The sequence below is a fragment of the Lissotriton vulgaris genome, chromosome 7 (assembly GCF_964263255.1).
Source record: "Lissotriton vulgaris chromosome 7, aLisVul1.2, whole genome shotgun sequence".
NCBI classification, from domain to species: Eukaryota; Metazoa; Chordata; class Amphibia; order Caudata; family Salamandridae; genus Lissotriton; species Lissotriton vulgaris.
The window spans coordinates 377,778,484-377,796,759 of record NC_141695.1 but is presented as its reverse complement, the minus strand read 5'-3'; the positions used below and the strand labels follow the sequence as shown (position 1 = coordinate 377,796,759).

The following is an 18,276-nucleotide window of genomic DNA, read 5'->3' as shown; positions in this document are numbered from 1 at the left end:
ACAAAAGTAACTGGGGGAAAAACGATTTGCTAAACTACTGTGAAATTATAGGTAACATTTCTTTGAAGCATCATTTATTAAAATGTGTTGATCCATTCTAGTACTTCCCAAAAATATTCATTATGGAAAATAAGTACAGCCAGTTTCATCAAAATGATGGGGAACATGAAAATAAACAAGAAATGGCAATGACAACAGGTTTGATACTGGTGGTCACCCTTTTGGTTTTGTCAACAAGTGTCTTGCTCAGATATGGTTTTTGTAAAACTTTGTGGGGGCTGCCAGGCCCTCACCATTATAACAAACATTGGCAAAAAGCAATAATATTTTTGTCTCAAAAAGCACATATCGTCACAGTAGTCCCTGGCAATAAACAAAACTACTTTGTGTGCCAATATGCCCCTTGTAAAAGAGCTGCAGCCAGTCAATAACTGGAGAGATCACATTTAACAAAAACAAAAAGGTAATGGTTATCTCTAGACCTAATTAGCGTCCAAATTCTTAAAGAAAGTCATAAAATTGCACCCATGGTATATGTCCTAGCATTAGTGCAGTTTTACGGCTTTCATGAATTCACAAAAATTTTAAGAAGTAGGCCCGGAAATCGTACTCCTAGAAAATATTGGTGAACTGCTTTTTAGCACCAGCAGATACACAGGTGTAGATTTGCTCATGCGACAACCTCTTGAGAGTCTACAAGTTCACTTTTCCCCAAGAGGTTTTACTTCTGCCATTGTAAGAAATACATTTTAACCTTTCTCAGTAAAGAAAAGATTAAAGAGCTGTCGAAAACCCTTAAAACATGCAATTTAGTAGGTTTGCACAGACTCAAAGGGGCATTCCAACTTTGGAACAATTGCTTAACTGCCTCCAGCCCCAGTATGTAGATCGTCGGAAAGGTGGCAAAATAAGGAAATTTCTAGAATTCAAAGCCTACTATGGTATGAGCTCTGGCATAATCAGACAGGTCAAAATCAGAGCTTTTATATAATGAGATTGAGCCATATTTTGTTGCTGCACTATGTGGCTCAAAAAGGACAAGTGGATATTTTTACAGGGCAAATGGATTGATAAAGCAACCTCACCTTTGGTCAAGTAGATATTTTATTAAATTGCACACCCCTGTAAAATCTTGTACAAAATGTGTTAAATTAAGCTGCAAGATGGAATCCCACCAATGGGAAGTGAGGGTTCCTGAGGAATTCTTATTGCCACTCATTTTTCCCTTGTACACACTTCCTCTTAAAGGATTAAAGTGACATCTTTGTGAGCTAGACTCTGATGACTAACAGTAGACGGGAGTAGGAAATTTCCTAACGTTATCTCGTCTCATCATTTAAGAGATGTTAAAAGTTGAATGCATGGCAGATGTTGAGAGCATTTGAGCTGGACATACGTATCCCTCCTCCTGCAACACCTCAACTTTGGGCTTAAATCGATTAAAGGATGCGAAAAATCCACTTGAATTGTCAAACAAAATTTATTCAGGACGAGCTATTATTTGGGGGCTACTCGCCTTTTCTGGGGAGCTGAAAATACTCTAACTCCAGTCACAGAACAAAAAGTAAATGTAGGAAGATAAACTGACCTTTGAACTCTGCTTCTGAAAGCAGAGGAAAGATAAAAAGTAAAGGCATCTTTATTGCTTAAAATAAAAGAGCAATAAAACCCCTTTAAATCGTGTTATCTTGTCACATTTACTGGCTTTCAGAGACAGAGGTCAAAAGTCAGTTTGTCTTCCTACATTTATTTCTCTTTCTGGAACTGAAGTTGGAGGATTTTGTAAAAATGAACTGTGTGACAATTAAACTGTACAAAGCATGTTAAATGAAAGGCTGTAAGATGTCAGACTTTTTTTCTAACACAACGCTGAAATAGCCAAGTGAAAAGTTCAAACATTTCAAATATTCTTCACTAGTTATGAAGACCCATTTTTAGGTTTCGCCTGGTCGAAGGCTGCGCACTGCGCAGCGTTTCGGCGCAGGCGAAATCTTATGTTAGAACAGAGTGGGCTTGGGATTACGCCCTCTGTTCCATTGGCTAGCTCCATAAATGGAGGCTAGCCATTGGAACAGAGATCTGTCCGTCATGGCCGGACCAGATTTGTGGGCGTTCCCGTGATTTTTTCCCTCTCCACCCACTTCTGATCGTCATCGCTGCGGTGGGCGTGTGCATTTTTTTTGTTGGTCTCGCCATGTTTTCTTCATTTCCACCGTGTAGAAGTCCAGGTGAGTGCTTCCCTCTGCTACCTCACCCGCTGTACGTGCCTTTCCCGCCCCCCTCCCGCTGTCAGTTCCCGCCCCCCCTCCCGCTGTTCGTGTGCCCATAGGTGCTTGTTATTCCTCCTCTGCTTCCGGTGCTTATTGGAAGGGTTAACCTTCACCGCCCCCAGAACCCTAGTCTAAGGATGCCTCCTTGGGGGCGGCGTGGCGTTCCTGCCAGCTTTCCAAGAAACCCCTGTAGTGGTGTACATCCCTCATTCTCCGTTGTCGGGAGACCAGACTGATGTCAGAGGGTTGCAGTTCCCTGTCTGCAGGCCTCTGCCAAGAATAGCCCGTGTGACGCGTGAGCCGAGGCTTGCCCGTTCAGTGAATGGATCGACGCTGCCGCGGTGCACTCCCTTGCAGCAGATCACACCATGAGAGCGGGGCCGAAGTGTCCTCCTAAGGTGTCGGTTATTGTGTCTTATTTGCTGTTTTATAGCGCAATGCTGCCACTCATGTGACCGGACGCTGCATGCAGACCCTCCTATAACCAGCTGAATTCGGGTATTTTCTGCATGGGTAGTTATTATTAATATTTGTAAGAACCTCGTTTCTGTGATATGGCGTTTAAATATTCTGTCTACAGCAGGCCCATTTCATGAGTTATGCTGACTAGTAGTTTCACTTTGGGGAAATCCCTCTCAAAAGACTGTGAAGATAAGGCAGTAAGTCACCAAAAAGATGTTTTACACCCCCCAAAAACTGCACTGTTGGCACTTGATGTGGTATATAGTATCTGAATTGGCGATTTAGCAGTTAAAATGGCTGCATTTTATTAGTGGATGTAGCAGACTATTGGGAAGCTGGGTTAGTCAGTCCCTAACTGGGCATCCTGCCTTTGTGAACAATGAGTGGCTCGACATGTGCATGTATGTAACCATTGCATTTTTATATGCATGAAAAATCGTCTTGCTTACTGGATTTGAATGCGCAATTAATTAAATATTGTATTGCAATCTAAAGTGGTACATTTTGGCTATGGTAGTAGGACTGTGGGCTGTTTCATCACCGGCAGATCCGATGTTTTAATGAAATCGATTTGTTATTGCATATTTTCTGAACGGAATATAATTTGCTGACCCCTCCTCAGCGTTCCGAGACAGACATTGAGTGGGGGGCTCGATTGACTTGACTGTGCCCCAGCCCTTCTGCTCTCTTGCGTCAGCTCAATATTTCATATCATGTCTGTCTTAAATTGTTTGTTTTGCTGCTTCTAGTAGTGTTGAGCGGGTTTTTTTTTAGCCGGGGTGGGGAAGAGGGGAGGGGAGAGGTCTTCAGATTTCATTGCAGTATTTTAAATGCATCTTGCGCGTCTGGAATGGGACTGCAAGCGGCACTTTGGTACATTTCTGACTCGCCTCGCTCACTTGTGATCACAAGTCGTTGCTGTGAATGAACATTCACACCGCCTTCAGTTTCGGCATCGCAAGTGTGATATGTCTTTCCGGTGTTATTTTTTGCATTCGTGCATATCACGAAAAAGTTTTTCCCCCTCTGTCGTTCTTTCTGGGGGACTTTTTGATCTGTTTTGAAGCCTAAAGGAAGGATAATGTATCATTCTACAGTGTGTTCATATTGTTACAATGGTAGGAGCATCCTTTGTAGCTAAGTGATAACTGAAATAGTTGCAATACAAATCACATTTGAGAGAGATTAAGCTATTGCCATTGTAAATGACAATGCCATTTATTTATCTGTTTTCAAAACCAACACATAAATAAAAAGTTTGTCATTCACAATGCCAATAGCTCAAACTTTTTCAAAGGCGAAACCGTTGCATTGTAAATGCTGGTTGTAATTCTGTGGTGAAAAATATATTTGTATAGAATCAAAACAAATTTGAATATTTTACTTGATGTACAAATTTTAAATATTTTTGCTGAAACCCAATTTCCAAACATTGTTTATGCGCTAGCATCAGTAAAATTACATGTTAGTGGGAACGTTTTGAGGCCATTTTAATGGAAAATATGCTATTGGTAAATGACAGTACACAACCACATCATGCTTTGGTAATATATTTATGAAAAGTGAATTTCTAAACATGAGCTGGGAATTATTACTGTTCCTGCCCAGATGACAAGGCTATTTGTGAATTATGAGGCAAGCCAGGGATCATGTGTACCCTATATATGGGCTTGATTCTGGTTATACATGAAGCAAACATTTAGTCTAGTAGACAAAAAGTTTCTTTGTACAGCAAAAATAGTAAACTTGCATATTTGAGAGTGCTTTCTTATGTGATAATGAAAAAGGCGGCTCCATGATAAAATATTTGCCTAGGATCACACAATTTGAGACCAGTTCACGGGTCAAGTACCTTACAGTTAGGTCGAGTAGATTATTAAAGTTACTAGACCTACATTTTTATGATTTTTCGATCCCTGCGTTACTTATGTTAAGCACTTCTATACAAACCTGCCCTCTGACAGTGCATGTTAGAGTGGGTACAGCAACTTCGGAGGAGTTTCCTGTGGCGAGGGGCACAAGACAGGGCTACCCATTGTCTCCCTGTTTGTTATTGCAATAGTATCATTAACAGAATGGCTCAGAGTTGAGGCACAAGTGACTGGGGACCTGTGCTCCGATAGTACTGCTCTTTATGCAGACAACACCTTAATCTTTTTAGCAGACCAAGAACTCGGGTCCAGGGTACTCCAGATTATCCGGATATTTGGAGAAACATCTGGCCTAATAATGAACCTGAAAGAAATATACCATCTTCCCAGTCTCTCTAAACACGCAAAACTTATGATGGGCCTCCGATAGATCAATAATCTCCCAAGGTTTTGAATACCTAGGAGTAAATGTCACACCTGACGCTACACTCATCAGGACAATGAACATTCATCCACTACTAGATAGACTAGCGGCAGACATAAAATCCTGGTCCATTAGCTCTAATGGGGGAGGTCAGCCATTTTAAAAGTGGTGTCACTCCCCCAATTTCTGTATTAGCTACAGAACTACCCCCATGCACTTCCTAAATCCTTCTTTCTAGAAGTTCATTCTATGTTCAGGAGTTTCTTATGGAATCTGGGCATACCCGCATAGTCCTCACTAAATGTTTTATGTTGACTTGTAGAAGGCCTGCTTTGCGAGCAGGTTATGTTAGTATGGCTTAATTAGAAGTTTAAACGCCATTTTACCTTTTGCCACTTTTGCACACGACGCTGCATAGCTGTTTTTGTAAGTTAGCCTTCACAAAAGTCTACACATGAGAAAAGGTTTTGTTTTCAACATCTCTAGACTTACATCGTGCCCCTAGTAGGCACAGTGAGTGCTGAAGCCGTCAAGGTTATCGAAACATGTTAAATATCACAAAAAGAAGAGGGGTAAATCATTCAGTGGAGGTAAAAAATGTGTGGGAGTACACTAATTTTGTAAAACTGCCCTCACACACAGCAAGCTGCGTCATGCTTCATCATAGGGCCTGCTAACACCTCCACGCCAGCCCAACGCTGGAGGTGGAGGTGGAGCAATAGGGAGGGGGAAGACAATACAACACAAAATGTGGTAGTGAGATCACAGGTGAGATAACAGTGCAGAATAAGTGATAAACAGTGATATAAAACTGGTGTCAGGGGATCCTTATTCCAATTTTAATATTAGGTGCCCCATACAGAATTTAAAATACGTGGGTGACAGGTTGGAGAGCTTATAATGAGATTCCAGCCCCCCCCCCCCACTCTGCATAACTGTCATCATGTTTCAGCCAGCCCAACGTACTACCCCAGCTTTCCTCAGGACTTCTCACCACTACAATCTCTAGGTGCAGGACCTTACTCTTCCCAATTTAGAGGGTAAAGGACATATCACCTTTCGTGGAGCCCCTTGCCTTTAGAGAGGAACATGTAATTAAAAAGAACAAAAAAAGTAATAACATCCACAAAATAAATAGTGAAATTTGCTCCATCCAACTATATGTGAAAGCAAAATGTCACTAGTATGGTGAATCATGCCCAAAACACTAATGAAAAACCTCCACAAGAAACATACTCAAACCGCCCTTCATAATAAGGTGGCGGTGCTAATTTTCAAACTTTGCGCACCACATAGAGTATATAGCTGGTTATTATTACAGCTGTGGTGTGCAAAGTTTGAAAATAAGCACCGCCACCTTATTATGAAGCGCGGTTTGAGTATGTTTCTTGTGGAGGTTTTTAATGAGTATTTTGGGCATGATTCACCATACTAGTGACATTTTGCTGTCAAAAACATTTTTGACGGGCGGATATCAAGGAGTCCAAAAAGAGCTAAGGAAGGAAAAGGTGCTTCAATAGGACCCAGCAACAAAGAATTAAGGAGCAACTTAAACAGATAAGCCCTAGAGAAACGAGTTTAGGAAAAATAGGGCTCTGCAGTGTAAGGCAGTAGTAACTAGATTAAGGAGAGGAGTAGTCTACAGATACGTCCCACAGTAACAAGTTTAGAAAGGAGAGGGCTCTACAGATGAGCACTGAAACAACGAGCTTAGTAAGGAGAGGGTTCTGCAGTAGGGAGTTGCATCAACAACCTTTGGAAGGAGAGGGTTCTAAAGAGGAGCACAAACAATGAGCTATGGAAGGAAAGGGCTCTACAGATGAGCACTGAAACAAAGAGCTAAGGAAGGAAAGGGCTCTACAGATGAGCATTGAAACAAAGAGCTAAGGATGGAAAGGGCTCTACAGAGGAGTACTGAAACAACGAGCTACGGGAGGAAAGGGCTCTACAGATGAGCACTGAAACAAAGAGCAAAGTAAGGAAAGGGCTCTAAAGAGGAGTACTGAAACAACGAGCTTAGTTAGGAGATGGTTCTGCAGAAGAGCTGCATGAACAAACTTAGGAAGGAGCGGGATCTACAGATGAGCACAAACAATGAGCTATGGAAGGAAAGGGCTCTACAGATTAGCACTGAAACAGAGCTAAGGAAGGAAAGGGCGCTACAGAGGAGTACTGAAACTAGCTTAGATAGGAGAGGGTTTTGCAGAAGAGAGCAGCATCAACAAACTTAGGGAGCAGAGGGCTATACAGATGAGCACTGAAATCACAAGCTTAGTAAGGAGAGGTCTCTACAGATGAGCACGGAAACGACCTTAGGAAGCAGAGGGCCCTATAGATAAGCACTAAAACAACAAGCTTGTTAGGAGAGGGTTCTGCAGGGGAGAGTTGCATTAACTTGGGAAGGAGCGGGATCTACAGATGAGCACAAACAAATAGCTATGGAAGGAAAGGGCTCTACAAATGAGCACTGAAACAAAGAGCTAAGGAAGGAAAGGGCTCTACGGAGGAGTACTGAAACAACGAGCTTAGTTAGGAGATGGTTCTGCAGAAGAGCTGCATGAACAAACTTAGGAAGGAGCGGGATCTACAGATGAGCACAAACAATGAGCTATGGAAGGAAAGGGCTCTACAGATGAGCACTGAAACAGCTAAGGAAGGAAAGGGCGCTACAGAGGAGTACTGAAACTAGCTTAGTTAGGAGAGGGTTCTGCAGAAGAGAGCAGCATCAACAAACTTAGGAAGCTGAGGGCTCTACAGATGAGCACTGAAATCACAAGCTTAGTAAGGAGAGGTCTACAGATGAGCACAGAAACGAGCTTAGGAAGCAGAGGGCCCTACAGATAAGCACAGAAACAACTAGCGTACGTAGGAGAGTGTTCTGCAGAGGAGGGTCGCATCAAAAACTTAGGAAGGAGCAGGATCTACGGATGAGCACAAACAAGGAGCTGTGGAAGGAAAGGGCTCTACAGATGACCACTGAAATAACTAAGCTTAGTAAGGAAAGGGCTCTATAGATGAGCACTGAAACAACTAGCTTAATAATGAGAGGGAGCTACTGGATGAGCACTGAAACAACGAGCGTAGTAAGGAGAGGGCGCTACAGATGAGCACTGAAACAAGTAGCTTAATAATGAGACGGAGCTACAGATTAGCACTGAAACAACTAGCTTAGGAAGGAGAGGGTTCAGCAGAGGAGAGTTGCATCAACAAACTTAGGAAGGGGAGGGTTCTACAGATGAGCACTGAAACAACTAGCCTAATAAGGAGAGGGGATCTACAGATGAGCACTGAAACAGAGTGTAGTAAGGAGAGGGAGCTACTGGATGAGCACTGAAGCAACGAGCGTAGTAAGGAGAGCTATCTACAGATGAGCCCTAAAGCAATGAGCTTAGGAACAATGGGGCACTAAATAGTAGGCCCAACAAGTAATGAGCTTAGGTAGGACAGGCTGTGTAGATGAGGGCTGCATAAGTGAGTTTAGGAAGAACACAGTTTGAGGAACATTGCAGCAAAGATATTAGGAACAACTGGGTGCTTCAGATGGGTTCTGCGGTAAATGGAGCAGCAGCATTGACCTGAGGAAGAACAGGGCTGGGCATGTGTGACTCACAGTAATAAGCTTCTAAAGGCCATACGTCGCCTTCATGTCATGTTAGATAGGGGGTGGCCTCCCCCAACCAAACAAGCTTGGTTAATCCTCGAGCTGAAATAAACGCCACACATCCTGCTGTTGCCAAAATATGGCGTTTCTCTATCTCGCATCTTTCATAAAAAGTAAAAACCAAAAGGTGTACTGTTTCACCGTCTCCCATAAAGAAAAAAAAAGGATCAGTGTTGTCGTGGCAACTGAAAAACAACATTTCTTACTTAAACACTGAGAATAACCTCCTTTTCAACTCTTGGATGAAGTTACCTCTCAAATGAACATTCCATTAGATGTAGACAAACTTGTCAATAATACTGCGGCCGATGAAACTTGAAATGCACAAAACGGCATGCTAGCACCTTCAGAGCTGAAGGTAAACTACAATGTTGTATTCGATTTAGCTTGGCTAGGCTTCAAGTGAAGAGTGGCCTTCAAATATGCGTTTTATCGGCAACAACCAAGGATAAGAGACGAGCTAAACCACATGCATGACGTGTTGCAACAACCTAACTGGTCACGTGTGATTACATTAATTGTATCCCCATTACTAAAATGTAGCCATTGGATGGAAATCACGTGCTGGATTTCTGCAAATCGGTGCCGTCAAGTTATCCGACACCCTGGTGGCCTGGTCGCATTCTGCACGGTATGGATACTTTACTTCTAAAGTTATGAAAACAGATGACATTTCATAATTTGTATATCTATTTGATGTATACCCGTTTCAGCATTTTGGTGCATTGATTTCAGGTTCACAGAGAAATGTTTAGGCAGTGCACCCAGGCTTACAGTAGTGATTCGGGTGGGGGGACAACACAAGTCAAAAGGTTAAGAACCGCGGGCGTACTGTATTGCTCGGGTTGTGCATCAAGCAGCGCCCACAGTCTGAACTTCCGACAGCACATAGCTTGCCAGAGGCGCGGCGCCCGTCTCGTCCCCGAGGCAGAGGGCTCTACCTCGGTGACCCTTACTACTCAAGCCAGGTGTGCAACAGTCACAAGTGACGCAATTCCAACGTTCTCGCTTGAAGAACGAGTCTGTTTAAATTCAGCTACGTACGTGCTATAACGAGGGAAAGGAAAGTCCACTTGAACAGAACGAACTATGTAAATTAATAAAATGATACAAACTTGAATTCTGGCGAAATGCAGACTGGTCCTTTAAGGAGGGCACCTCGCTTGATAGCAGAATAAAACGAGAAAGCAAGCTTGCTTAACAACATTGAAGCATACACAATGCAAGAATTCACATAATTGCCCGAAAATACGCAAAGATAGAAACATTATGTCCGATCCGTACAATAATACTTCGATAGTGCGCGAGTTGGTCCCCATGGCTCCTGAGTTTGCTCTGGGATGGGGTTGCCTCGCTACTCTGCTCTACAGTGCTCATGTTATTTAAGAGAACATAGGCACTGCAGCAACTGACGTCCCAAATCAACTTAAGGGAAAGGAGCACCAAATGATCTGGCTGTCAAACTAAAAACCTACAAGGGCAGGAAGGATTACAAGTAGAAAGTACAGGGAAAAAAACATGGTCACCCACAGGAAAACAGGTCTGTGACATGGTTCAGTCTGCACTTTTACTTTATGCATGTCACTCCCACGGCTGAATTAATTTCATGGCTTGGATGTATATTGGCTAACCGCTGCATTGTGGAATCTGTAGTCCAGAGTCGACACAGTGCAACGAAAAGAGAGCGAAAACACCCCAATTCATAAAGTCAAGATCTGGATAATGAAATTACGCAACAGCGAGTTAGTTAATAGCAATTCACAGTCACTTAAAGACACCGTTGTGATGGCCAAGATAGGAGAATAGAGTGACCATATTACCCAGTCGGTGACTTAAAAATTATGTCACTGTATTTTTTGTAAAGCGCGTGTACACCTAAAACGTTTCGTGGCGAAGTGAGGAAATTGGGTCCAGTACATAAAATCATGCTACTGGAAAGAGAAAGGTCGACATTACTTACAAAAAAATAGATAACTGAGGAATGGATCGAAGTAGCCTTTCTGAGCAACCAGGCCTTGTAGAAAGTATATTACTGGTGTGTAGTGTAGGAAATGATTAGCTACAAGACGAATACATTCTTTTGGGGAGCACAACTCACAGAATTACAGAACAGGGCCATGCTATTCGGTATATTGCATGTAGGAAAACAAACCCAAGTAGTCTGTGTTTAGGAGAACTCCAAATATTATAGAATGAAACCACCTGCAAAAAAAGAAAAGTGATTCGCAGCTGAGGACCCATAAGTCTAACACAAACGCCCAGACTTTACTATCTCCAAACTAAACAGTAACCCTACTAGCCGAACAAACCACAAGTATATTAGACCAATTCAGCAGAAATAAATGTATAGTTGTGAACCGACACAGCGACAGCAAGACAAGTAATAATAGGAAGACTGGAGATTAGAGGGGAAACTTGCGGCAGGCCAGAAATAACAGTACACTTGTATGCAACTGTAAACCCCTGACGAAGAGTCATCCGTAAATGCACAGTGACCCACAAAACTGGGCTTTGAACACATTTATACTTCATGAAAAAGTTACTGAATATAAATTTGGGAAAAGCATAATGAAATGGCATAAGTATTCGTACTAATGTTTATTCTACATTTTGGGGAAAATACAGGACAATAACGGTGCACTATTTGTTGTAGACGGCCCCAGATTAGAAGACTTTTGCTTGAGAGTCCTAAACATTGCTAACGTCGCTCATATTTGTTGTAAGAGCAGGGTGAGCAATTCTAGTGGACAGTCACCTATCCACGTGACTACAAGACTGACCCGGGAAAAAGAACTGTCAGCATGATTCAGTTAAGAAAATAGTTCATGGGTGAAGCAGAAGTGCCTAGCTCCAAGGAAGTGTGCACTACAAATAATGAAGAAAATAGGTGTTCCGAAATTGAAGTCTGATTCGGAACAGGGGCAAAACATTCAAATGTATACAAAAAATAAAAGGAGAACAGATTCTGGCCCAGGACTCCTCTAAAACGCAACTATCATTGTACAAACAAATATTCTTAAGCCTTGCTATTATTTACAAGTATAGCATTTTGGGAAAGATGGTGCATAGAGTACAGAAAACTCCCTGCCCTGGCATGGATGGGCTCTTAGCATCAGTCCAGGTCTATCAATATAAAATACAGCCTGGGTGGGAGATGTAGTCTGGGTTTCCAAGAAGTAAGGGTTTCGTAAAATCAAGAAACCAAAACAGAGCATGCCCCCAACCTACCATTACATTGAGGGGAACTAGCTTCAACTTAGAGGGCCAGAAAACGAAATCCAAAACCAACTAGATATTCAACCTCAAGAGCTCCCAGTGCACGTTCATGCAATTTCACAGTCACACTGCTATTTTTCTTACAGTGACCAAAGCATGTTAAGATTTGGTGTGCAAAGACAACTGATGGCCAAGACGCAATCACAGTGTGATAGCAGTCAGTCAAATACACTTTATTCGATTTGTTAAAATCATAAAAGGCATAAAAAATTGCATACATTCATAAAAATAGAGTAATTGATTTATTTACAAACTCAGTGCAGAAGCTCTATTGAAACATTAACACTGCTGGATGAATTAAAAAGATGGTTGATAAGAACAATCAGAATAATACATTCGATGGTATACTTTTCATTTTAATTCTAATTGCGGCCACTAAAAAACTAGCCACATGGAAAGTAATGCGGGTGCTACATAACATCTGAAGGTGGATGAGAGCAGGTCTGACTTGGATAAAGCCAGCCTCTTTCAGAATTGGAAGCAAATATTTTTTCCTTATCTCCGCACAGTGTGATAGCCTTCAAGCCCATTAATTAATGTTCAGAGCCTTCATGCCAATTAATCAATGTTCAGAGAATTATCGTAAAATGACCAAGCTTTCAGCAACTGCTGATCTCCAATGAAGCCAGTGCCGTCTGAGTTCGCCAAATTGAAAGTTTCACTCTTATCTAGTAACAATGTCGTACTCCAGGCATAAGTTATGAATAGATCCTTGATTTCAACTCTATCACTGCACCAGAGAAATGGCAGCAATTAAACAAACAGTCTAGTAGTACTTTTTAAATGATAGGTCACAGCCGGGTCACCTGACTTCGGTCACCTAGCTAGCGACGGAACAATTGCAAAGCTATCTAGATAGCAAGCTAGCCAGCAAGCTGACAGGGAACAGCTCTGTAAGGTGCATATTGGCTTTTCGTCGAGAAAATAAAACCAAGATGGTCTGAAGCTTAAATGGGAATAAAAGCAAGCGTTGACTGAGCCAGTTGGTCTGAGTCTGCCGCCAGCCTTTTAGCTTTGTTTAGCTCGTTTCACTTTTAGTTTTTTTGCGAAACTTTACTCTAGGGTAAGATGTTAAGTCCTCGCCAATCCAAAAACAAAAAATTGGCAAAAAGCAAACAACATTTTAGGCAACTCAAAAAGCACACATTGCCTTAGCAGTCCCCAACACTAAAGGTAACTACTTTGTATGTGGTTGCACTCTTTATTAAAGGGCAAAAGGCTTAAGTGGGCTGACCGACTGCCCATGCTCTATTCTGTGGCGGCATAAGAAAATATGAATGACAACAACAGATCAATGGTAGCAGAGAGCCGGCTGAAGGCACCCCTAAGTATATTGAACATGCAATTTTATTAAAAATTAAAAGATCCTTTTTAACGCACTACCTAAAAATACCCAACCACAGAGCTGAAAGCATGCTTTTGTGCCAACTAAGTCACAGTAAAATGTAATCCGAGTCTCAGTTTTCAGCTCTATAATGGACTAGGAAGGGCGACATAAGAGGCCAGTGAATCTACTGTACGATATGAAGAAAAGCATACAGGGGGCTGCAGTCGTGTATTCCATTGCAGCATTTTAGCCAGATCTGATGCCCGAACCAGGGTCATTGAATAATCACTTCAGTGACGTTGCTCACCCTTCGTAATCCTTCACAAACTTTAACAATCAACAGGGGTATCATTGAGAGTTACGATCGTTGTACGACAGTCTCTGGTCTTATCCGCAAACTATTCGTGTGATTGCAACTTTCATACACACCCACTCAAAGCGCTCGACACCAATAACATAAGGCTTTTTTGCAACTTTCCACAACAAATAAATACTACTTCATTTTTAACATGCAAGTCAGTGGAGGGGAATAATTCTTAATCGGAGTGGGCCATCCATTGATGGAATTCTGGAAATTCCAAGCCTGGTATATCATTTACCATGCACGGGGTTGGACAGCTGTAGAGGCCAGTTTACGACTGACATCATGCAAATCCAAGAACCCATTTCAGCAGGGGCAGCCTACATCTAGATAGCAGGCCTTGTCCCTACACTATCTGAGGGAAATATTGTCAACGGTGGTGGAATATAGGCTTGCCTCCCTTTCAGTTTCACCCAAGCTGGCTTCTGTAATCTAAAGCAGGTTAGTTACAGTAGGTCTAACATCCACGCCAGCACTACACATCTCATGTATCACAATTTCAAACTAACCCCCTAAAAGCAGTGAAGTATATTACACTGGCTTTGATGTCACTTCACAGAATAACCAAGCCAACGGCCAGAATGCCAACTCGAAAACAGTCACTAACACAATACAACGTCCAGTAACTGACGTCACGGTCGAGTGTGACATCATGCAACCCATGACGTCTCTCACCTGATGAAGTGCGCTGATGCCATCAACGTTGGTACTGTTGAGTAGGTCACTCCCGCCTTTGCCCTGTAGCATGGCCTCGGCCTCTTCCAGGTCCCCTCCTGCGCAAGCCGCCAAGAATTCGGCGGCCCCATCGAAGCGAACGGCCCGCGTCTGTCCGCGGGGCTCAGCCGCCTCCTGGTTAGTGCACGAGGCAGTCCAGTGCCGCAGCTGCTCCCGCCGTCGATCCTTGGCTTGCGCCGCCGCCCCCTCCGCCATCTTGTGCCTGGCACAGCCCCGCCCCTCCCCCTGCTAGATCTTTTCCGTCTCTTTTTTTTCTCCAACTGACCGGGCAGGCGCGATGACATTACGTGTCAAACCACGCCTTCTGCCTTTACGTCACAGCTATTTAGGGTTTACAGTTTCTTCTGCCTTCTTGCGCATATAACTACTCAATAACGCTTGTCGCATGGGTATTTTAAATAATAATAATAATGTGGATAATTATGGTAAACGTAGACAAGCTTCTATTAGCATGAGATACCACGGTTATATTAAAACCGCGTGTATACATTTTTTTTATTTATTTAATGGAGTTTTATATAGCCCGGACTTTACCCAAAGGTGTCCGAGCGGTTTACATTAGAACCAAGACCTTTACATGAGGAAATTTACATACTTACAAGTAACAAAATACAACAAGGAAGAAGATGGCAGTCACACAGTAGTCAAATGGCACACTAGGATTTGAAACGTACAGGCCTAGCTTACATATTTACAACATTGTAAGAACTTCCTTGAGGGGCATGAAAAGGGAAGTTAGTTCTTAAGCTATCATCCTTTCACTACAGTCGCAAAGATTCTTGGGAGCTGTGTTTTTTGAAGTAGTGAAACTGATTGGGATGAGGCTGAAGTTTATTTATTTATTTAATGCATTTTTATAAAGCCTGACTTTACCCGAAGGTGTCAGAGCACTGTACAATAGAACAAGTTACGTTACATGAGAGAACTGTTGCAGGAATTGAACTAGCAAAAATAGCATGCCATAGAATCAAAGTGACGCAGGCAAAAGGGCCTCAAACTCAAGCACAGCATGAACAGACTGTACAAGCGAAAATAAGAATAAATATGTCAAATTTTACAATGACTAAAGAACTTCCTGGCGAAAAATAGCAGACCATAAAATCAAAACAACGCAGGCAAAAGAAACACAATATCAAATGTAGCAAGCACAGGATGTACAAACAGAAATATAAATATAGGTGACAAATATACAATGACCAAAGAACTTCCTGGCGGGGTCTGAGAAGGAGGGAATTAGTTCTGAAAGTGTCTTTGGAATAAAAGAGATTTGAGGTCCGCTTTGAAGATCTGGAAGGAGGTAATGGCACGGAGCGAAGGAGGAAGCGATTTTCAGATTCTCGCCCTTCCTATTCGGACAAAATCTTATTCCCTGGTGGAAGTTCGCATCTTATTCAGCCAGCATCTTATTCGGATAGTGTTTCATTTGCAGGTAACATTTTATAAAAAACACAACCTTAAATAATTCAGTTAACTTAATTTTAATGGGCTTTGCATTCCCATTCTATGAATATGTTGTTTTTCAACCACAACACATACAACCAGGGCTTTGAGTGGGCTGGGTCTCACCGGTGCTGAGCACCAGCAGTATTTTAAAGGTGGCTTCAAAGCGGATCTCTATCGGGCTCTGTTTTGTGCCTTGGCAAAGGCGGTATGTTTTTTTCTGGACTGCAGTGACAGCAGGCATATCGATGTGCGCGTGCTCACACTGCTCACTTCTCACTAGTGGAGAAGTTATGGCATGACAACATGCCAGGTGAGTGTTATAGGGGAAGGGAAATCCTTTAAAAAGAGTAATTTTCTCTCTGGATTTCCCTTCTCTTTTTTTTATCTCAGGAGCAGCAAGATTGTCGTGGTGTCACCAGGGCTTGAAGTGGAAGCTTTTTCAATATTATATTCAAGCCATAGTTGCAGCTTATTTATCTTATGCAGCTCACAACCATTGACAAAGCCAATAGTCCTGACTTGTTGTAGGTATGCTGTTACTTGTATCATATTTCTGGATGCAGTGACAGAAATAGCATAATATAAGTCGGGTGGCACACTATGCTAAGCACAGAGTTTTAGCATAGGGGTTTTTAAGCCATGCTCTTAATTACATTGGCCACGTCCTTTTTTTCATCCCACTTAAAGCCCTGCATACAACTGTTACATCTGTTAGGATTTAGAGCCAGATGTGCAAACATTAGGAATACATATTTCTGAATTGCCATTCTCTCTGATTCTCTAATGTATGAAACTCATTGGATTTCATTAGCGATTCCTAGTGGGAAGCAACTAGACCTACCTCATGCGTATGTGTTGGAAATGGACTTTTATGCAGGGTTAGTCCCTAGTTTTTTTTTTGCTCATCCTCCTGTTTTTCCTGTCCGGTTTTGATGGCTCTAAGACTCTGGGCACTTTACCACTGCTGATCAGTGCTAAAGTTCATATGCTCTCTGTGCAAATTGTTATTATGATTGGTTATCCATGATTGGCATGTTTGATTTATTGGTAAGTCCCTAGTAAAGTGCACTGTGTATGCCCAGGGCAATTAAACTAAATGCTACTAGTGGGCCTGCAGCAAAGATTATGCCACCCACACTAGTAGCCTGTAAATGTATCTCATACCTGCCACTGCAGTGTCTGCATGCACAGTTTTAAACTGCATGTCGACCTGCCAAGTGTACCCACTTGCCAGGCCCTAACCTTCTCTTATCTTACATGTAAGACACCTCTCATGTTGCCCAATGTACTCCCATGGCAGGGTGCAGTGTATATGAAAGTTAGGACATGTACTGGTGTGTGTGACAAGTCCTGATAGTGAAATACAGTGTATTTTGTTTTTCACTATTGAAAGGCTATCTGTCACATAGGCTAACATGGGAGTTACTTTGTAACATTTTACAAGTGCAACTTTCCTTTGGGACAAGATGGAGAAATTGAGTTTAGGCTCTCTGAATTCAGAATTTAATAACACATCTTTTATAAAGATGTTTTTTAAATTGTGTGTTTGAAAATGCTACTTTTAAAAAGGAGCCATTTTCTTGTTTAACCATTCTGTGTGCCTCTGCTGCTTGTGCATTAATTGTCTGGTTTTGAAGTGACAGGGGCTGCGGATGTGCATTCACTGTAGACAGCCATTGGAGGGGGTACAGGTGCAGGAGGTAGGTGTCTCCTGCCTTGTCTGGGTGACTAATAGCTGGGCTGAATAGACCTTGGCTGCATTTAGGATGGTGGGATGAGTTTCACTAGCACCTGAATATGTTGTGTCTGATTTGCACAATGTTCTCTTGCCATTTCCTGTAGTGAAGCTGGGCCAGAGAGGACAGAACTGGTTTGGACTGGGCTCAGAGACCATTGCTACAAAGAGAACAAAGAAAAAATGGAGTATAAGTATTGGACCTTAAACCCTGGAGAATAAGATTACTTCTGGAATCAAGGGAACCTCTGCCAATGAGAAGAGCTGGAGAGCTGCAAGGAGGAGTACTACCCCTTTTCTGTGTGTGCTTTGCTGGACTGTCCTTGTAAAGAAAAACAGGAGTGTGACCCATAAACCAATCGGGATTAGGGTTCAAGGTTATAAAGGTAAAACAATATCCCAAAAGTTATAAATGAAGAGGCAATTTATATTGCATGCACAAGGCATTACATAGGTCAGAGAAAGGAGACACTTATTCAAAAGATTTAAGTTCAAAATTAATTTTAGTTTTTTTTTGTATGCAAGTCATGAAAGGAAAAATTCATAAAGGAATAATTATGTACAGCACACAGGTCAAAAATTCGAGTGACAACCAATAAAACTTGGTGCTCAATATATACAAGTGGTGTGTGGCAACGCAAGTGCAGGAGTGAGCAGCGACAGACGGCGCAAGGTGAGCTAGGTGAAATATATACAGTGAATAGCTCAACA

At 42.2% G+C, this 18,276-nt stretch overlaps 1 protein-coding gene across 1 annotated transcript in view; it reads right to left on the bottom strand.

Moving 5' to 3' along the window:
* The window catches only part of LOC147701684 (uncharacterized), a 761,267-nt gene extending 746,622 nt beyond the window's left edge, over positions 1-14,645 (bottom strand). Inside the window, exon 1 of the mRNA XM_086929358.1 lies at positions 14,328-14,645. Within this exon, the coding sequence (XP_086785484.1) occupies positions 14,328-14,582 (255 nt within the window). The 5' untranslated portion in view covers positions 14,583-14,645. The remainder of the gene's footprint in view (positions 1-14,327) is intronic.
* Positions 14,646-18,276: the final 3,631 nt, after the last annotated feature.